The sequence below is a fragment of the Pholis gunnellus genome (assembly GCF_910591455.1).
Source record: "Pholis gunnellus genome assembly, chromosome: 12".
In the NCBI taxonomy this organism is placed as follows: domain Eukaryota; kingdom Metazoa; phylum Chordata; class Actinopteri; order Perciformes; family Pholidae; genus Pholis; species Pholis gunnellus.
The window spans coordinates 16267926-16290790 of NC_136539.1; the positions used below are offsets into that span (position 1 = coordinate 16267926).

The 22865-nt window shown below is 42.3% G+C and overlaps 1 protein-coding gene across 1 annotated transcript; it reads left to right on the forward strand.

The window, feature by feature from the left end:
• Positions 1-278: 278 nt before the first annotated feature.
• Positions 279-22865, forward strand: LOC306704058 (polyprenol dehydrogenase; the record flags this gene model as incomplete). The annotated part of the gene is made up of 6 exons (XM_079170269.1): positions 279-432; positions 5787-5855; positions 14032-14133; positions 14667-14874; positions 16300-16507; positions 19286-22865. 6 exons carry the CDS (start codon positions 279-281, stop codon positions 19463-19465), a joined length of 921 nt encoding a protein of 306 aa, XP_079026395.1. The 3' UTR covers positions 19466-22865.

Sequence of the window (22865 nt, forward strand, 5' to 3'; positions counted from 1 at the left end):
GTTGGATGTGATTCAATTAACACTAGGTCAGCAGTCAGACACGCATTACACATTATTGTGTGTTAAATTGGCACTAATCATGGTTTAACATAATGCAAACTTGAACAGCATTTGCAAAAATCTATCATCATGATACATGTACTAAAACAAATGAGACAAAATCACCTCGATGAACCCAAAGAAAAAAGTGGAATCAAGCTGCAGGAAAAACACAATCTGAGTTCATCAGACCATCTACAGGTCTTACTGCAAGGACAAGGAGCAGCTTCCTTATCAAAATGACATCCTCCCTGATATCTGCGTGTCCTCTTCTGCCTCCGCCAGTGATGCCCAGACAAGATGGCAAGGTGGCCATAGTGACAGGAGGAGGCAGGGGAATCGGCTATGAGGCGGTCCGCCACATGGCCAAGCTGGGGGCGCATGTTATCATAGGTACAGTATCGAGCACCTCACCGCCGACATGCAAACAGGACCAAGAACAGGCACAAACACACACACATATGTGTGATTGAAAGAGATTGGGTTCCACCTGTTTACACTCAGTTACAACCACAAACACATTATTAATAATTATAATAGTCTTTATATTTGTAGTGCCTTTCAAAATTACAAAGTGCAGTTTTAACACAGCAGGCAGAGGGCACTTTGATAAATGAAGTGATTATTTTGAATTTGTATCGCATGAAAAAAAAAAAAAGGGAAATTATCACCATAGAGTGCAAATTGCGTCCCGGGTCAGAGTCACCTGTGCATAGCAGCGAACATGACGGAGCAATCTGTCAAAGCACGGATTGGAAGAATTGAGCCTTGTCTCGTCACAGATAATGACGCCTCAATCACTGCTAAACCGGCTGAGATTAGTTTCGCCCGGTTGTTCGGCGCTAATACGGGGACGAGGGGGAAAAAGGCTGAGTCGAGGACAGCTAAGTGATGGTATGACTTTTAGAAAGTAACACGAAAGGGAGATGATTAATAACGGGATGTCTTTTCTTGATGAGAGACAAGTTAGGTAAGGTTATGATAACTTTAAAGAGAGCAACGAGAAATTCTTAATTCAGTACTTTTTCAAAATAACATCCAGAGAGTGGTCCCGATTACACAGGACACTCTTTTTGTTATTACAGTATCCTCCTGGCTGTGTTCCAAGTGGGTTGAATGGGAACAAGCAGTACATCTTTTAGCTGAATGGCGTGGGATCCATGTTGTTTGGGTTACTCAGCTTCCAGGCTACAGATTCTTCTCCTTTTATAATAAAGTGTCAGTCATATTAAAGGCATCCTCTGTGTGCCTGTTTTAAAAAGAAGCCCGTCGCTGTCAGAGATCCTTAATTAGTACGAGACGGTCAACAGCGCATTCAGACGCCTCTTGAGAACTCGTTGATCCGCTCAAGGTTTGGAATAACATCAGAACTGTTTGTTTTCATCAAAAGAGAATATGTGAAGTTCCACCGTGAGATGATGCCAAGACTGTTTGAGCTCTGCTGGGATTAAAAGGCTGTTATCAAACCGAGTGTTAAATGCAAATTTAGGATTAAGAGAGGCTTTTTGTTTTTTTTGCATAAAACAAGGTACCATAAAGCATCTAAGTGAAACTCCCAAAATTGTACTGTGCGCTGACACAGAAACACTAAATGATCTACATACAAAGTCTTAAGTATGAATTTTTAAACTTGGTAAAGATGTGTTTAGGAAAAGCCAAGAGCGTTTATTTCATATTCATAAAAGAAAGGAACCAATAACCAAACGGAGGAGATTAATGACCCTTTCAAATGATCTGTGTAAACTGTTAAAATAATATCAGCAGGTCTGAATTCATAGCTGCTCCCACTGAAAGTCTGACACGAAAAACAAGACCATGTACGTGCACTGAATATAGATTCAGCTCAATGCTTTCCCGTTACCACTATGTCTATATATTTGTCTTCCTTCCTTGAAGTGCCATTGAGTACCTACTTATCAAGGTGATGCGATGCACTATCACTCACTCATCTTGTACACCCCCCCCCCCCCCCCCCCCCGAGCCACTCGCTAAAATGTGTCGATCACTGCACCTCTGATGTCTCCCCTGTCTTTCTCCTTAATGCAATGCAGTTCAAGGCTCCGTCTGTGATCAGCGGTTCAGCTCCTGTTCACACACCTCAGCGTTTTGTTGAGCCCTCTGAGTCGAGGCTCTGAAGTGAATTGTTTGGTGCACATTGATGAATCTGATGAGGAAGAACCTCATCAGTGAATGAGCATACAACATGTTTTCTTTTAGTTGAGCTATACATACGTAATGTCCGGATGAGCAAAGTCGCACAATGCATGCAGCAAAGGTCCCAACCCGGGGACTTTGTTTTTGCATAAATGTAAATATGAAAATATTATTAGAGTAACAACCCTGTGGGGGGGGAAAAACAACAGGGATTTGTTAAGCAAAACTTGGCAAACAACTGCACATCAACCATTCAACTGATGTGTTGCAGTGACAGTTCTAATCATAATCTGCCCAGCGGCATCTGAAGCTGTTTATACCCTGATCAGTTACATCCGTAGTTTTCTCTGTGGTAGAACCACAACAGTGGTGCGATGCGTCTGTTTGATTGTTCGTATTGTTGTGCGTTGTTCTTTTTGTCTGGAGGGTTTTTGGGGAATTATATTTTGAGGAAGTGCGTCTTCATTTCCATCTTAAGATGTCTCCCAGCAACACTGGTGAGCAGCTGAGCAAGCTGCCATTGGCATCTCCTCAAATGTACTGTAGTCCCCGTGGGGCTTGATGTCATCTCTGCTGCTCCCATTCAACTAACAGGATCAAGTGTTCCTCTTTCTTCTCTGATGGTAGTCCACAGTTGCTTGGTTTGGTTTCAACTTAAGTCACTCATCAGGTCATCAGAATAAACCACAGACGACTCTAAGGCTTGTCGTCCTGCAGAGTGTTTCACAAGTAAACAGGGATTTTACATTTCATATTCTGTAGAAATCTCCCCTTAAAATGCTTGACATCATTTACAGAAATGACAGAACGGTTGTATAAGGTGCCCAAAAACATATTCTATATTTACAATTATTGCAACTCCTAATTCGTCAAACGAACATTATCTTTTACATTTATTGGGGGACTGAAATAATGGCTTTTATTAATGCTTTTCTTCAATTTATTAAATTTTTTTCACCAAAAGATAAAGACAGAAGTGGGTTTGTGAATAAATTGTCAACACAGAAGAAGAATAAACGGCTATAAGTTATGAAGCAAATTCATGCAATACCTTTACTGGGAGGTGCAGCAGGGAATAAGTAGAGAAACTTAATTTACCTCGTGTGCTTGTGGTCTGTATTTCTTCCTACAGTACATATCATTCACAGGTCTTTAAAGGGACAGTGTGTACATTTTAGCGACATCTTGTGGTTTGTGGCAGGTTACAACCAACTTAAATACCCCTCAGCTCAGCCTCTCCCTCTCCAAGCGTGTCGGAGAGCTACGGTGGCCTACAGGTGGAGATAGGTATCTTTTAGCATTTTAGTACAACGCCACTGCACAGCAAATAATCTGAATAAAATCAGAACTATAGTAATGGCTGTGGATTTCTGTCTGCACAAAGATGGAGTCAACAGAAAAATAATTCCCAACTATTTTGATAACTGATTAACCGTTAACGTCAGCTTTACTGACAGGGACATATTGTTTTATTTTAAAAGTATTTTTCGTAAAGCCCCTCTTCCACAGCAGGATGGAACTACCTCCAAGACGCCGTGCACAGAACAGCAATATGTCTCCACGCTCTCTCTCGGCTTCCAGGGTGAGACTGTGTTTTTCCATTCAGTTCACGTCACAAGCTTCAAAACTTTGAAGAAAAGTCTTTATTCATTCAGTGTGTGCACCGCAAAGACAATGTCAGAGTATCCTCGGAGACGGTTTAAGCTGAACATAAATGAGACTTGAGCCCTACGTGTGATTAACACACTAAGTCAATACATGGAGACGTTTTTTAAGTGAGGTGTCCGTTGGATCGTACGGGACTGTGTGTGTGTGCATCTCCATTTCAAATAGCCCCACCTCTTCAGATAATTCATAAAGTGAGAATATTTATGGTAAAGTGGACTCCTCTCTTGAGAAGAAGTGGATACATATTTCAGGTGGAGTGCTTGCATAGTACTTGTGTGATGAGAGTATGCGTCGAGCCTCAGCGCTGTCAAATACCAGTTGGATATTAACCAGGATGCAATTGGGCTTGAAGGGGTTTTGAGTCGATTTTGAATTAAAATGGTGCCTTTTTGGAGTGTTTTTAATATAAGATAATAGGATTTGGAAAATGTAGTCTTTGCAGCTGCAAAACATGAATGGAGTGAAGTGAATAGACTAGAAACATGTGAATTACAGCATGCATGCAAGTTGTGCATTGCAGCACCGGTAGATCCTTTACAAGAAAAATAATGAAAATGCATGAATGAAGGAAATGTGGAAGTTCAAACTTGACACAAATAGCAAATGTGCAGTTTGAATGCCTTTCTTCTCGAGTAATTGAATAAAATAAGCGCTGTTTATTTTACAACGATGTAAGAAGGAAACGATGCATCAGCTTTGTCCTGGTTAAAAACAGTTACTAACCTAAAGATGGACATACTATTTTAATTCTCAGTAAAGGCACTTTACAATTCAAATATCTTAATGATATCATTATCTACAGATCGTCTCCTGTCTCCTAATCAGTGCCAACGTCCTGCATTTCATTTAGTCATGAATGTTTTTGTTTTAATCGGAGGCTATTTCAATGGAGAGTTTTGACCGAAAGCATTCGTGCAGAAATGTGTATTTAATGATATGCAGCGCTCTCAGTTACTGCTAGTCCATCAGCATAGACTCCTGTTGAACAACTGTTTGTCAGAAGTTATTTATTTGCGTGGGATCACCGTGTTTCTGTACTGTTTGTGTGACCTTTGCAACGCATCCTTCAGCCCAGCGCTAACCACAGTGCATCAGGCTAAATGATGCTGTGCCCTTGAAAAGGCCTGTGTGATAATCCAAGATTAATGTGTGTGTGTGTGTGTGTGTGTGTGTGTGCGTGCAGAGACAAAATTAGAGGGTGCATTTAGGCTTTTTGTGTGTATGATTTTGGGTAAAAAGAGAGTTTGTGTGTGTGTGTGTGTGTGTGTGTGTGTGTGTGTGTGTGTGTGTGTTCATACAGTGTGTATGCGATATGCGGCCAAGCTTCACATTTGAGAAGTGGGAACCAGCTAATGTTTGACTAATGTTTTGTCAATCAGTGTTTTTTCAGTTGATTTATGACTTAATTGACGAGCCTAATTGTCCGCACTACTTTGTAGGAGGTCAGTTTATGAAGTTGTTTGTGCGTGTTTTGTCGGTGCCCTTGTGCGAATAACTTGGAGCAGTTCTCTTGAAAACAAGGGTCAGTAAATTAGACAGCAGCGCTCAGTTTCTGCAGTTCTGCATAAATGTTACGGTCGCCTCCCTTTTGAGTCAAAAATATTTACAACCAGGATCATGTTTTTCTTCACAACTAGTTTGTCTCTCGATGCCAGTTCAGATCCCAAAGTGTCATTTGCCACGAGGCATACTTTTTATTTGATGGTATAATTAATTGTATGTAAAGTACTGTTATAGTCTCTGAAGTCAGAGTTCTTCCTCTAGGGCTAAACAGTTGTATGAAGAACTCTTTTTGGAAACACGTTTTGACAAGATGAAAGAAAGCAGGACTGAGGAAAAAAAAGGAAATGCAGTGTTGTTGTATTAAAAGCCTCTAAGGACTTGTCAGACATTGTATTAATCTGTGTTGTCTCCTTCTCTTCCAGGTGGGAGGGATGAGCAGGAGGGTCTGGTGGCCGTCAGAAGGATCTGTGAAGAGTACAAAGAAGCCAAAGGTAACATTGCAAACATGTCTGAGAACACTCACACACACACACACACGCATGCTTGTGCGTGTGTTTACTTTTTCTCGTTTGCCGCTGTTTGAAGATAAAGGGCAAAGCTGCGGCAGTGTGTCCCTCAGGCTTGTTTCTACAGTTTTTACTAGACACACACACACATAATTGCACACCTGCAGGTGTACGCCCATACAGAGACACACAGCGCTTCCATGCTGGCCGTACAATGTCAGGAGTGTTGTTGATGCACAGTGAGGAAGGGGAAAATACGAGGCAAAAGCCTCTGAACAGACGACGAGGGGAGATAAGTCAAGCGAAATGTTAGAGAGGAGGGGTAAAGAGTGGACATGGAAGGGGGGGGGGGGGACATGATAAATGGGCAAATATAGGAAACTATAAGAGGGAAAAGAAAGACGAGGTGGAGGGAAAATTGAGGTGCAGAGGAGACAAACGAGATTTATTTCTCCATTGACTAACGCTTACAGTGTTCTCTGTAACTCCCATGTTGAGGAATTGATTCGGCTGACCTTCACAGCACCATAAATTCCACCATCGTCTCAAGACTAAGGAGACTCGTCGTATTTTTTCCCGTACCAAACGGCCTCGAGTCAGTCTGTGTTTACCTCGGAGGACTTTTAAAGATTTGTACTAATTGTTTATTATTACCCGCCGCGATAGCATATAGCTTGTATTGTTTTCACCTTGTCGAGTCCGTGTGTGCGCCATCATGGCAAAGTGTGGTCCTGGAGACACCTCGGGGCTATTCTCATTTCTGGATTTTGCGCCCCTTCGTCTCTTCGATCCTTCTGCTCGTGACCCGGAAATCAATCTCAGCGCTCCCAACGTGAAGGATGTTAAGATTCAGAAAATGTGTCTCGGGGAGCAAGGACACTTGCCGCAGGAGTTGTAAGCAAGGATACACCGGTGTATCTTTTTCGGCACCCATTCATCCATCCGTTATCCTCGGCTCATCCGGGGGCCGGGCAGAGTATTCCAGACGTCCCTCATTTTCTAGCTCTTCTCCTGGGACCCGGAGGTGTTCCCAGGCCAGACGAGGTGTATAATCCCTCCAGCGTGTTCTGGCTCTAACCACGGGCTTCTTACCAGTCGAACTTGCCCAGAAAACCTCTGAAGGGAGGAGACATCCTGATCAGATGCCAGAACCACCTCAGCTGTCTGAGCACCTCACCTCACCTCTTAGGCTGAGCACAGCCACCCTACGAAGGAAGCTCATCTTGGCCACTTGTAGCCACGATATGGTCCTTTCACCTAATGTTGACATTATTTATGCTAATGAGACAATGTTGTAGTCCTGCACCATGGTAATAGATTAATTAATGGACTTAGACCACCTTTCTAGTCAACTATAAGACAAATTAAAGCCATTTCCAGTTTTTCGCGATGTATTAGCTCATTATGCTCATGACCCCTAATTACCCCACATGCAGCTCTTAGCAACCGAGCTTCATATAGTTTAAAGTATAAAGTTTCATATAGGCTATATAGGAGTTTCCAGTGGGGAGCAGCAGAACGCCGGCTGCTCGGGTCCCTGCTTGTGTGTAAGTGCTGTCAGGTACAGAGACAGCAGCCATGTAGCTGGTGTCATTGAAGTCGATTTCCCTGGACTGGGCTATGGTGGAATTGATTACTTCTTTTGTAATTGGCAAGCACTGAGGCATAAGGGACAAGGGGGTGTCGGTAGCCAGATGCCTGTGCGCTGAATGAGAATGTGTTGGTGTGTGTGTGTGTGTGTGTGTTTGAATTAGACTGTAATGGATTCTCATTAGTATGTGAGGCAGGAGCTTTAAACATCTCTGTCCAAACGCCCTTTGGCATCCTTCCTAGTGTTTTGCACATTTGTCTGTTATGAGAAATGGGGAGACGGCTCATTATAGACATCGGCTGCAGAGGTGGTTCTTAAACTGGGAACTTCAATGTGTCACCAATGACAAAGACTTTCATTTCACTAGAAGCTTTTTGACGTATTTTGTGGAATGTTTTCATTGGAGTCACATAATATTCTCAACTTTTCAGCGGCAGGCGCGGAGTCGCACCGCTCGTCAATGTCACGCCGGGCAGACAATCCAATCAAGCGAGAGGCGGGCTTTACTACTTTACCGCCGCCTGCCTGTTTGGATGCCGGTAGATGTGGTAGGGCAAGCGAGGTAGTTAGCTGTCGGGCTGTGAGAAAGCTTCAAAGTTTGTGAGAGGAAGAGGGGATTCATATTTCATGTTGTGATCGTTTTATGTAGGCTACAGTGAGCAAGGGAGGGAGAGAGAGAGAGAGTGAGGGAGCGAGTGAGTGCATTATCCATTTTCCGTTAGTCACACATAATCTGCGCATGCAGCCCTGCTCCATAGGTCCACCCTATATCCACCCTACACCTAAAAATACTATACTAGCTGCAGCAACACTAATATGTATTCCTTGGCACCTGTTTGTATGTAAGTATATCTTTGTACATGTAAAGGTGTTTTGTCCACATTTGGTATCTTGTCGTGTATCGCCTTGTGTAACAAAGGTACTGTCCCTAGAAAACCCCCGAGTACAATCCTGTGGAAATATGCTAATGCCTTCAGACTGCAAGTGGGCTTTAGTCAATGAGGCTTAAAGCATTTTACTTTAAATTATAAACCCACACACTAACACACAGGTTATTTTGGTATTTTCGCCCAAGGCAGCGCTGTCTGTCCACTAACTTTAGTCACGGTGCACTTGAAAGTAACACTTTGTGCCTCAAACCATGGACCTAGATTACAGCGGGAAGCAAGGCAACCTGAGTGTGTGTGTGTGTGTGTGTGTGTGTGTGTGTCTGTGTGTTTGTGTGTGTGTGTGTGTGTTTGCCTGCTTAACACACATTACGTTTTCTCTCGCCTAGGTAAGCCAGCTGCTCCCCTCCTACAAAAACTATTACCATTTTACCTAAGCTCTTCCACTCCAATCAACATCATGTTTGTCGCCTTTGTTTAGTTAACGCATAAAAGTAATTGAACTAAGTTGAAAGTTTATAAAAGACTGACCTTGTTAGTGTGTTTCTACACCAACAGATATGTTTTTGTGCACATTACGACCATGACGTGGTGTACGTTCGTGTGTATTATTGTGTGTGTATACAACGTATGTATACGTGCGTGTTTATTTGTAGTAGTGCTATATTTTTTGTGTACAGCCTTACAATATACGCAGTGAGAGATTTACGGCTGTCTCGACTTTATCATTCCTTTAACACTACGAGCTGGAGTTGACTGGGCCTCCAGCCAGACTCCTCTCTCCCGCGTCAGCTGAATGAAAAATGTCTGTGGAGGAGCTATCACTGGCTCCATGCCCAGACTTAATATTCTTAGATATCACTGTGTTTTTTTATCAGGCAGTTCAAATTTAAACTATTTACTCCCTTCTCACCCCATAAGAGGTGGTTTTATGGGGGGGGGGGGCAGTTCATTCATCCAGCTTCATGTTTTTTTTAATCTTATTTTAGACAGTAGAGAGGTAGCAAGGTGTGACGCAAGGAAATTATAACTGGCTTCAGATCGCGGTGAGTTTATGACTTGACGGTCATCTTTCACAGAGTTGTGTTTACAGCAAAAATGGATAAAACTGATCTCGAAAACACGTCTGAAGATGATCAGCCTCATGTGACCGCATTAGGACCTTGTGTTTTCCAGTCCAAACTGTCGTTTGATCTCTGACAGCAAAGAATATGCCAAACATAGATCGCACGTCAAGGTGTTAACAGTCCAGCGAAGTATTCTAATATTTAATTTAGTTGTAATTTAGCTTCATCAAGTCTACTGTATTCACAATCGAGTCACACAACGCATGTTAAAGTCTGCTGTAGGAAGGTTTAGTTCAAATAGATTCAACACTGTATTGTTTTGAGGCTAAAACATGAATGCATGCTTCTTATTATATAAACTTATTTTCTTCGTATAACTAATAAACATGTTTATTTTCATTCGTGTTATTCGTTAGACCATTTTTACTTGCTCCCTCCTCTGTAGTTATCGGCATGTTTTCGGTATAACCCGTTGAGGGATTCTCCGTTGGAACAAGCTTTTAGTTATTTATCTTGTTGACTGCAGTGGCTCTGATTGTGCACTGATGTGGCAGGAACCATTTCTAATCACGTTTAGGGTTCAGAATTACAGACGCAATTGGATAACACTCTTGTGTCTGCTTTCCCGTCCGCAAAGAGCAACCGGTTGAGACGCAAACACGGAGCCGTTTGTGTGGCAGAGGAAACGGGGAAAAGGGGAAGAGGGCGGTGTTGGTCGACAAGCTCTGAAGCAGAGTTAGAAATCGCTACTCTTCCATGAAACCGTCCTTTGACTTTCGCCCCCTTCAAGACTTCACAAGTCACAAATGTGACACGGTGCATTCAAGTGTCTTTGTTTGGAAGTAATGCCAAGAAGCACACTGTGGCGAAAATCTGTTGTACTGTAGGCAACAGTAACGTTGTTTTCACTGCAGACATTTTGACTGAAAAGCACAGGTGTTACTGAACACATTAACGATGTGCTCTGTTCTATTCAAGTATCGTGATGAGCCATGACAGCGAAGCAGCATGAACAACACCAGGACCCTGAAACTGAAGCAGCTAGATGGAATTCAGACATGATATATTTTTTATATTTTTTTTATCTGTACTTTTCCTACTTTGACATGACAAACCATACGTCTGTAATAAAACGATTAGAGGGACAGTGTGTGGGATTTGGTGGCATCTAGCTGTGTGGATTTCAACCAACTTAATACCCTTCCACATACTCCTCCCTTTCAAAGGCTGCAGTAACGTGATCCGCAAAGCTATGGTAAGGCTGTTCGTCTCGCTGAGGCTGTCCTTACCGTAATAACACTACTTTAGGAGCAACTACGGGAGCCTTTACGTAATGTAATAATGTGAAATGTTTGGTTTGTCCATTCTGGGCTACTGTAGAAACATGGCGGTGCAACACGGTGGACTCTGAAGAAGACCCGCTCCCTATAGATACTAAGGTCTCATGCTAAGCTAAGGAAAACAGAACACTTCTTAGTTTCACTGAGGTGATTATACTCTAATGAAAACAAAGTTATGAATATTATTTTTGATCTCCAAAGTGCTATTCACTGGCCCTTTACTGAACTGATGGAATTAATTAACTGTTCAGATTGGAAGTGGGATTTAATGCATTTTATCAAACCTCAATTCTTTTAAGACCTTTCTGTGGCAGTTTGTGACACTGGTTGTTGAGAACGAAAAGGAAAAAGATGTTTTAAAATCATGGCACTATAAATTTTGCCAAACCCGAGCCAAGTGTTTTTTCAGCTGTCAAAGAAAGTACTGAAATAGGTTTTAAGACCGTATGAAATAGTGGAAAAGTGGCAAGGCATTATAAATATCCAGTCCAGAAGAAACTGACGATTTACAAACCTCCTCTAGGTTTACGTCAAACTTTAAATTACATTAACACGACCGACACGTCGGCTATGTACTGCACACTCAAATATATCATATTTATTTGTATTAACATATTATTTATGGTTGTTGACATGGCTTTACACTCTGCCATGCCATAGACATTTCTGCATTATTTATACATTTCTTTTATTAAACCACTTTAACACTTTCAGTTAGAGACTCACACCCGCTTTCAAAATTCATTTGAAATAATTAACTAGCTGTTTAATTTGCAGTTCACGGTTTTAATTGAAGTTAACAAGCAGCTGAAATGATGATAATGATGAAATGGAGACTGTGAATGGATCCGGTGGGTGGGTCTTAAACAGCATGTGTGTGTGTGTCTCTAATGTCAGCTCCTGCCATTGGTTTTAAATAATTCCCCTGTAATAAAGACACAGTCTGTGTGTTTGAGTGAAGGAAGCTGAGCTTCATAGAGGATCCTGGGGTCTTAATTGAGGGCCGGCAGCAGCGGGCCCTTGCCAGGTCGATGGCATATCCCCCCCGCTGGGCTTTCTAGACATCACTGGGCTGTCGGAAAGGGCCCGGCCCCAAGGGAGCCCACTCGAGAGGAGAGGAGAGGACTGACGGGCAGGACACACACACACACACACACACACACACACACATTTACTTGCTGTTATACAAGCCAAATACACACAGACACACTGAGATATAGTTGTGGTTAATGTCATTCAAATGCACACACTTGTTTTCGCTGCTTCTGTCTTTTCGTTTTCCTTCCTCTCGGTCTCTCTGTCTTTCTCTCTCTCTTGCAAACAAACACACACACACACACACACACACACACACACACACACACACACACACACACACACACACACACACACACACACACACACACACACAGTCAGCATGAGTGGATTGGCATGGCTTGGAGATAAGGCTGCTATCAGACCTTCATCGGGAATGGCTGCGCTCTCATCTGTCACAGCGGCTTTTTTTCCTCTATCAGCTCCATCAGCTCTCCCTCCTCAGTCCTCTTCCTGTCTTTGTCCGTTTATATTTGACCCTCTCCAGGCTTACTGGCGTTATATAGGCAGGAACAATATGTCATTTTCCTGATGTTTGAAAGGCCCGGCCTTCTCTCTGTGTCATGGCAGTCCGCTCATCTTTTAGTACTTTTTACCCAAACAGGATTTATCAAATACCAATAAAGTCATTCAGAGCACAACGAGAAACGATGATATTTACATATTTGGGTGGGGTTCATGTCGATATGTTGACATCCTCACTACACATTGTCATCGTTGATCCCAGACTCACTGCTGGAATAGAATATTACCGCTGTCACCTCTCCCATCGAGAGTTGAAGTGGAAAACCATGTCACCGCTGAATATTATAATAACTCTTATGGTTTCCCCTCCCGGAGGACAAACATCAAATGAAAAACCTCAACCTGTTGAAGTTGCAAACGTTGCACACTTTAGCGAGCCTGAAATATGGCACAAGGGAACATCCTTCAGTAAGATTTTTTCTATGCTCAGATGTGTTTGTATTCCTGCGCTGCATTTATATTGCTCTTAGATTTGATTGGTAAGACAATTATCAATTTCATATACAAAAAAAACAAAAGTCACAAAAATAGACATGCAGTATTTACATACTGATCATTTGTTTTTCGAGCAGAGAGGAGCTCTGAAATGAAAGCCTGTAGAGGAGGAAGGATGGAAATGTTAAGCCTGTCTTGATGAAAGGAGATTTAAATTTACTAAATTTAGGAGTGACTCCGCAGTCCTGTGGATTGTGAAGGTCATTCCACCAACAGGGAGCATGTTGGGGAAAGAGGGATGAACACCTTCACTTTTATCTATCTCAACAGTATGAGGAAGGCAGAAAGAGATGATGGTGAGGTTTGAGGAACTGACAAAGAAAAGATAAAGAGTAAACGCTAAATCAGAATTGAATTTGCAAAACTCAATCTAACAAATTTGACAGTATGAATAAGATGACTTTACTTCTTTAGACGCACACAAACATGGTGCTGGAGTGGACAAACTGTGACAACTCAAACTCGGTGTTGTGTGATAACTGAATATGACACACGTTCTCCCAGGGTTGGAGCAGTGACGTGAGGGACAGACACCGGACAATTTACAGTAATCCCATGTCGTTTATTGGCTAGTTAGGTCTCATTTCATCGCTGTCTTATTCTTCTGGAGGTATAACAATACTAGTGCTGCTTGAACATTAGCACTCTTCATACGGTGCTAAGTCTATAGATGTCCCCACAAGAAGTGTGTGTCTGTCAAGGTTTTGAAGTATCGCAGTGTCCAGCATCCTCAAAGTAATTTCACTGCATACAGTACACAAACACACACTTACACACTTACTCTTAAGCACACAGAGTCACTTTCACACTCTGATGATACCCGCTCCTGGGCATTGCTGTCCATACCTGTGTCTGATCAAACATTAGACCTGATATAATGGTGTGTTGAGCTCTGATGGGGCTCAGGAAGAAGTATTAGGTTTGAAATAATGTGCTGGAGCAACTGATGCAGAGCGCTGCCAGCATCGTAGTTTAAGAACCCGCCGAGCCTACTGTAAGAGATGATTAATACACTCTTTGATGTCTTACAGCCAAGACGGCGAGCAGAAATAATCCATTTACAATGGCTCTGACGTGTGTGTGTGTCTGTGTGTGTGTGTGTGTGTGTGTGTGTGTGTGTGTCTGTGTGTGTGTGTGTCTGTGTGTGTCCGTCCATTCCAGTGGAGTTCACCAAACTGGACCTCGCCTCTTTGCAGTCTGTCCGTCAATTTGTCCAGAGCTTCAAGGAGCGGGGCCTCCCGCTGAACATTCTAGTCAACAATGGTGAGTGATGAAGATAGTGCATCTAGTATTCAGTGAGAAGAGTAGAAGTCATCAATGAGATTCATTTAGATGCTGTTATCTGACTGAATGTAAACGGATTTAAAGCATTAAAGCCACACACTTTTACATTCAGTATATTTCAAGTTCGACGCAACCCGTCGTCCTCCAAATGTGTTTGATTTGACATAGAAATCCTGAAATTGTCGATGTTCAGACTGGATTTATTCTCTTTGGTGAAATTCTGTCAAAGTCAAAGCGCTCTCAATCTAAGCACGTAGTGTTGAGGCCACAGGTGTCCCCTTGTTGGTGAGTCATCCACTGATGAGTCACTAAAGACAGATCACAGGTGTGATCACACATAATGAGTTCTGCAGACACATTAGAGACCCCTCTATTATATTATTAGAATAGCATTAACCAATTTATGGCTGTTTGAACGGCAGGGGCTCTTTTTACATTTGTTAAGAATACATTCAACATCCAACATTGAAATTTTGCTTTAAATGCTTATGTGTGTGTGTGTGTGTGTCAAGCGGGTGTCATGCTGGTTCCTGAGGGCCGCACTGAAGATGGCTTTGAGCAGCACTTTGGTGTGAACTACCTTGGCCACTTCCTGTTGACCTGGCTGCTCCTGGACACACTGAAGGATTCTGGGAAATGTGGTTACTTCTCGCGCGTTGTCAACGTCTCCTCGTCAGCCCACCGCGTTGGCGAGATCGGACTAAATGATTTAAATAGCTGGTAGGCTTACATACACATACACACACACACACACACACACACGTTAGCAATCACAACCATATCAAATTATATATTACAAAGCTGGCTTTTTAAAAAATGAGTGGTGTATAAAGAACATTTAATCAGTATGTAAAGGATAATTCCAGTTTATTGTAACCGGGATCTTGTTTGGGACTTTTTTCAGTGATAATAACATTTGACCAAGTTAATTGATGAGATCTGGGATCACAGGGAAATCGGTCGGATGGTTAGACAGGATGTAAACAAACTGCAATGAACAAAACCACAAAAATGATACCATAGTTGTATGAAACCAGAATTAACTGTTCTTTTCTGTCTTGTTTTGTTTTGTTGTTAGAACATTTCAAATCCCATCACCAACGCCAGTGTCTAATGTTCTTGTTGGCGTGAGTGGACAACTGTTGGCGCCAGTTGGCTCAGTATCATTCCAGTTAGCTGTCCTGAAGCATTAGCAGCCTGAATATCTTCATTGTGTTACATTACCCTAGTGGTGGACAAAGGCTCATACCGGTGTGCCTAGCCTCTCACAATATGTTAATACTAATTTAATTCAAGATTCTTTCAGTTATTAATGACGTGCAAGGCTTTAGTGATGCCCTCAAGGGTGCTTGGAAGACGACTGGAACTGTGTTTCCCACCAGCACTGCTCCAAGGTATAACCGTGACCAGATTTGAATTTACAGTAATATGAAACCAAAGAGTTTTAAGGGTGAGGTCCCTAATTTAACTGTCTTTGTTGCTAATTTGACCAACTCACCAACTGTAAAGGAAATAAAATTAACAAAATGACAAACTGGAACTTCCTCAAGGGCATATGAGATACTCAAACAGTGTATCAACGATTTAAACAATGATCAACAGATGTGTAAATCAATCCGATGACAGCAAAGTGATATTAAAATGACTTCTACAGACACACGCCTACACAAACGGCAGATGATAAAAACAAAAAAAAAAAACTGCAGTGTAGCGCCGACTGCCTGGCAGGTGTGAAAACTGCAGATACTTTCCTTTCCTGTAGCACTTCAGCGCGTTTACACCTGCAAATGCTGTTGCTGTTACTTTTGTTGTTGGACTAGATCTCCCCAGTTGTAGATCTTTGTAAGTTGCTGGAGCTGCGGCTCGGCAGTCGAATGAGGTTGTCTGGTTTCAGATGCTTCACATCAACGACACTGTGCGTCCTTGTTCGCCTGTTGAGCCTGAGGATCCAGAGAGGTCTCGTTCATTTTCCACTGTAAGAAGAGCTTGGCCTTATTCAACAGGAAAAATACAACCTATTGTGGCAACAGTTTAGTAGAATAAACTGAGAAAAACAACAGTTTAACTGCTCTTTTATCCTTGTTGTATTTAAACATGGTTTTAATGTAACAGTCTTACAGTATGTATTGGTTTCTCTCTCCTCAGCCAGTGTTATTCAGCCCACGCTGCTTACTGTCAAAGTAAGCTGGCCCAGCTGTTATTTAGTTCCCACCTCCACCAGGAGCTGCAGCGTGGAGGTTTCCCACTGAGTTCATGTGCTGTGGACCCCGGCATGGTGGATACTGCTCTCTATCGCCATCTCTGGACGCCGCTAAGCCTGGTGCAGAGCGCCATCGCTCGCCTGCTTTTCAGGGTAAAACACCGAGCTATACTTTCATCTGCTTCACTCACACACAAGTCAGCAAAGCAGCTATGATATGAATAATAAAGTACACTTCTAATACACTTATGATAAGTGCTAACATAAACCAATGACTCACCACTTTCCCTCTCAACTCACAGTCCGTAACCCTTTATTTTGATTCAATTACTTTATCGTTACAAGACTCTGAGGCTTTAATCTATTTCACTTTAAATCATTGATCCCTCAAGCTACACTTAATGCTGCTGGTTTCTGAATGACTAGAGTGTAAATGTCTTGAAGGTAAAATGTTGAATCTAAGTGTGCTTTCTCAAGGACTGCGAAAGATTTGCAAACTAAATGTTTTGTTTGCCTCTGAAAAAACCCAGATCTGAATCTCAGAATCTTTTGCAGTGATGAAGCACATACTGTATCACAAGCTTTTAGCGTCCTCCTGTCACACACACCTGTGTCTGCTTCATTATGATGACGGACGCGTGGCGCCAGTTAGAAATGTAAACCGCGGCGCTTTGTAGTTCTTTAACAAAACAAACACGAACTGCTGCTACACAGTTTGACTTTGTTCAAGGTGTCCGACAGCGACCCGAGACAACAACACTCGGTGTGCAGAGATTGTTCAGGGTTTCATTTTTACAAGATGAAACACAGACAATCAGTCATGCACACACGCATACACAGTCTATCCACATCACCGAAAATGGAAGTGCTACTAAAAATCAAGGCAGGCTGTTCACTGTGTGTTATATTTATAAAACATTTCTTGCCTAGCTTGAAGCGCTGGCCGCAGGCTGCTGTTAATGTCCCTGGGATTTAATGGAAGGAGACGTGCGTGTGCGTTTGAGCCCAAAAAAGGCAATTGTCACAGGCATTTGCCTCCGAGCACAACCCTCGGGATGGTTCTGCCCCACATGTGCAAAACACATTAATCACACAAACTCATGCATGTTATCATTAACAGGCACACACAGAAACACACAAAACTGTGTCTCTCCTGTTGCGACACCTTTTTTTATGTAGAGCCGTAACATTTAGGTTCATTCAGAGCCAAAGGCGAGACGATGAACGGAGAGAATTAAAAAGACAGAGAGAGAGAGAGAGTACTTTATTAACCCTAAATCACAAAGCAGACAACAAAAGGACAATCAACGAAGTAGATACAATATATATATATACACACACACACACAATATAAATAAAGACAAGTAGCAAGGCATTGAGAATTGTGATGCTCTTACCAGCAGCCGCTTTAGGCAGCATGCTGCAATATATATTTGGAGGAAGTAGCCATCGTAATTAGTGAGTATTGTTCGGTATCCTTTGCAAGTAAAGCATTAAACAACTTTTTCTTTTATAATTATTCAAGACAAAAACAATGCTTGGGGCATACGGACATGTAAGAAACGTACACAGAAAAATAGACCGTCACGGCACGGGGATTTGGGCAGCGAGGGTTGTCGATGTGGAGACACCTCTGGCTCAAATGGGACGGGTTAGCTGTGCCTGCAGCCTGCAGCCTGGCTCCCTTAAGGGTCAGAAAGTGTTACCCGTTATATCAGAACAAATCGGCACATTCTACTGAAAAAAAACCATTTAGCTGATGTGAAACATTTTCAAAGATGACCTGATTAGAGTCCAAGTGTCTGTAAAAACAATTTTTCAGTTTCCAATGAGTAAGTGTGGTCCTCTCTACTGAGAGACATGCTACAGCTAGACCGGTTAATCATCAGCCTTGTTGTTCCAATTACCTTGCTGAATAACTTTATACTTAACACAATTGGACACATGTTTTCTATGCTTATATGTTTTTTTCTATGCTCTGTGGTGAGAGATACTCCTAGGTCTCTTTCCCACTTTGATCTTATATTTATGCAACAGAAAAATGTTTATGACATGAGTTTGGAAAGGTTCCTTTTGACGCTTACTGTCTCTCTGTTTTTATCAACTGTCTGTACGATTTTTATATTTAACAGAAACTGGTCTATGAATAAATTGATTAAGATTAATAGCTCTTTTAGCGTGAACAGACTTATGTTTTAATCAAGAACAGCCAAAGTCTGACAAGTTACTTTTGAAGCGTAATAAGCAATGAAATTAATAGACCGTTGTTTTCTTGTGGCCTGTTTTTTAAATGTATTTTCGTCTCACAATAAGCGTTCGTTTGTCGCGCTTAAACCGCTTCATGTGTAACGCAGCAACATGAATAATGTCGCGCAAGTTGTGTTTGCTAGTATCGTCGCTTGTACTGAAAAATGTAGCCCTGCAAGCGAAGTAATAATTAATTCAGAGAAACAATTAAAATTCATGTTTGGAAATATTGTGGAGTACAACAACAACACATATACACACACACACACACACACACACACACACACACACACACAGTGGTTCACACACAAAGTTTGCAAGTGTATTGTTGATGCTCGCAGGATGTGATCCCCGCTCTGCTCTGAAACCTGCTCCTGGTCTCACAGCTGACACTGAGATCATTGTTAAAATGCATCAACACTAACACACACGCTCACTTATGCACACACACACACACACACACACACACACAGGCCAACACACTGAGCCATCTTTTCACTGATGCTAACAAACAGCGACACCAGCCCTCCATTGGCATTCACTCACAAACAAACACACACACATACACACAAACTGAGACACGTTATTTTTTTTTTGCAGGTATAACTTGTTGTTGAACTTCCTGCAGTCACTCCAATTCTTTGTGTGTGTGTGTGTGTGTGTGTGCGTGCACGTCTTCCACAGACTCCTGCAGAGGGCGCTGCCACGGTGTTGTACGCTGCTCTGTCACCGGCTTTGGAGGGGGAGTGTGGGGGGGGCTACTGGGCCAACGGGCGCAGAGAGATGACATCACAACCGACATTTGACCCCCAGCTGCGGCTAAGCCTATGGGAAACCAGCGTCCAGTTGCTGGGCCTGCAGTAGCACGGGAGGAAGGGACGACTAACCGGAGGAAACCTTGATAAAGACCCTTATCTCTTACCAGCCACCTTCTCCTCCAACCCCCTTTCTCTCTGAATTGATTTCCGTCCACACCTCACACCGAGGTGTTCATCGAGATTTATGTTGACAATCTGACAATCCGCTGCTGGACTGTGATTGGTTATTAGGGGAGTGAAGACCTCCATTTGTTCCAGAGCCGCCAAAGAACGTTTCTTTTTTTCTTCTTTTTTCGCGATGAGCAAATAAACACAAACACACAAATAGGGTTGTATCAATATATGATTTTGCTGTCAAAGATTCTGGGCAGCTGCTAAGTTATTAACAGATATCAGTTCCCTGATCATAACTAAGCTGATGTCTGGCCAGAGAAATCATCGTTCCACAGTGTCATGTTCTAAAACATGCAATGGCACCTGCCTCACTCTGCCTTAATGTCATTAGTCCGGCCTTTCAGTGAAGACGTTCATTGTCCCTCAGTGAGCTAACTGCTGTTTCAGAGGCTTAGTATAAATCCCAGCAAACATTAAGATGCTTTTTTTGGGAAAAAATCATACTTTTTCAATTTTGGCATGCTGACTTCAAAATCACATGGTGATCAAGCCCTAGCATACACACACACACACACACACACACACACACACATTCATGCACCATGATAATGTCCTGTTTTTTCAAATCTGAACCTGCCTTTTCGTGGCAGGGGAATGTGATGTCATCAGTTTGCTTTGACACATCACAATGATTTTACCGATCTTCCTGCCATCCCAACCGTTTGACTGGGAGCACTTTGTTGTTTTTGGTACATTCATGTGCTTCTACTGGTTATTACTGAATCCTTGTGTTGACTGCCGGTAGGTGTATTATAAGCTATTTTTTAATGTTCTGCTGTTCTCATGAAAATATGATCAACTCCTCTCTCTCTCTCTCGCCATGGCTCAGCAATCCAACAAAAGACTATTCTTGTCGGGGGATTTGGGATGAAAAAAGGAAGAGATCCCATGTAAAAGTAGGCCTAATTTTGGAATAATTCCCCCTATAGACCCAAGAGGGATGAGACATTTAGTTTTGTTCTGGGGAATTTCCTTGCTGTTGACATTATATGAAGCCAGGATTTACAGACATTCCTGTTTGCTTTTGTCTGCTCAGAAACGATGGGGAACCAACCGCCACTTCTGTCCCCATTTTCCTTTGTGATCTGTGTTAATCGGTTTTACTGTGTCTTGTGATACGTGTGTGTGTGTGTGTTTCATGCACACGAGTTGAGAATGAACTCATGCTCTCTAGACCCAATTCATGTTGATGGATAGCACAACAATGGCGATTCCTGGCGGAACACCGATGGGAGGAAGAGAGAGCCGAAGCACTATTTTTTCTCTCCAGAATTCAAGCTGTGATTGGTTCCTCATTGCTGCTGCTGCTGCTTCCCCATTTGGCGCCGCTCCCAGTGCATTGTGGGATTGAGATTTCCCTGTGCCATGAGAATCAAACTCCATCTGCTGAGCTGACACACACACACACACACACTCACTCAGAAACATTGGAAGCCGTACATCCAGGGCGCAGGCTTATCTAAACAAGCACACAGCAAACAAACACGTCTGTTATTCATGCAGGAAAACACTCACTCTCACACACACATACACACACACACATACTGCGCCATAATGCCATCTCCACTGTGATAAACCATTTTAGCTGTGAAGATGAAAAGTTTTATCTTAAATGAATAACTTTTGGCTAAGAATCCTGCCCCACATGCCATCCCATTGCCGTGTGTGTATGTTCTGAATACTGCCACTGAGCATCCAGCGTTTGTCATTACCTGCCGTATGTGAAGCAATAGTGTCACTGTGGTAGCTAATTCAGCCATTAACACGGAGCCAGACATTGAGAAATAGGAAAAGAACCCAAGAGTGTGAAAGTAAAAAAAAAAAAGATAAATATACCAGCTTCAATTTACCATCAGGAATTCAAAATGTCTCTGTCTAGATGTAGGAAAGCGCTTAATGAAGACCGTGTTAATGTGCATTGTTTTGAGTATTGTTTTTCAAGCGGTTTGATGATTTATCAGGAGCTGAGCGTCCTGAAGGATGCATGAGACGACGCTCTAGACTCGCAGAGATAAAAGCTCATGGTGCGTTCAGGCTCTCCTTGTCACCTCAATTATAGATTATTTTGGGGGGGGGTTTTACCATCAAACAGCCAACAAAGGTTGCAGTGTGTGTTGCGATGTGTAACGTCCGCTCACAATGAACACCAGGTAAACAGTGCACCGGGTTAGTGGTAAATATATCCATGTTACTTCCATTTATTTGTAATGCCCTGTGATTAACATGTCCATGCTGCAAATAGTGGAGCTCATGCCATGGCTTCCATTATTTACTCCCTATAGTCGGTCTAGTCCATGTGGTATGATTACCCGTATACCTGGCAGGTCATCATGATCACGTGAATTCACGAGTTGACAAAGATTGCCCGAACGCTCCCATTGAGCAGTCGATCAGCACATCGTGGGTTAAAGCAGTGTTTCTTGGCCTTTTGTAGAGGAGCCTTTGAAATGGGACAGGCCTTGTCGGCTCATTGTGATGAAATAAAGCATCTGGAGGGTCTTTAGACAAATTCTGCATTCATGTCATATGGGATGGATGGTAGAGATGCAGAAGACTCCCACACTTACACATCACCTGACAACTCAAGATGGTTGGTCGTCTTGTTTCAAATGACACTATTCCGCTCTATCCATTACATTTGGGTTTAATTAACTTTGAATGACAGACTTTGGTGAATAGATGAAATGGTAGGGAGAAAATGAGTTCATAATTACTGAAAGACTCCGTCCAACTTTAACAAGTTGGAACCTAATTTGGCTTTATCTCATTTCAGTGAGAGAAGCTCAATCCTGTGAGCCAATTAAACAAATTCACTTCAGTTTTGCGATTATTTTGCAAAACGTTACAATCCAGAACTTAAGTGTATTTTAAATGGAAGTTCAATTCATGTTTGAAATTCTAATTTTAAAGCAAACATCTTTTAGGTTTGATACATTTTTTTTACATTTTTTCCTGATGTAGTACTTGTGTGTAAATTGACTTAATGCCACCTCAGTACTTGAGTATCTTTTCTTCTGCTCGGTGTTGTCAACCTGCTCGGAAACAAACCTTTTATCGCCTCAGTGCTTCCTTGTTTGACTGTGTGGTTCCCTGAGACAACTGTACGGACTCAATAACAGCATAACAAACAACTAAACCTAGGTCTGCTTTAAACAAATGCGCTCGCCTCCCTTCACACAAAATAAAAACACCAGCTTAGTCTAGCGGCTCTCATTTAAAAAAAAGTACAAGGCTACGGTGTGTGCTGCAACCTGTCAAAGAGCTAAAATGTT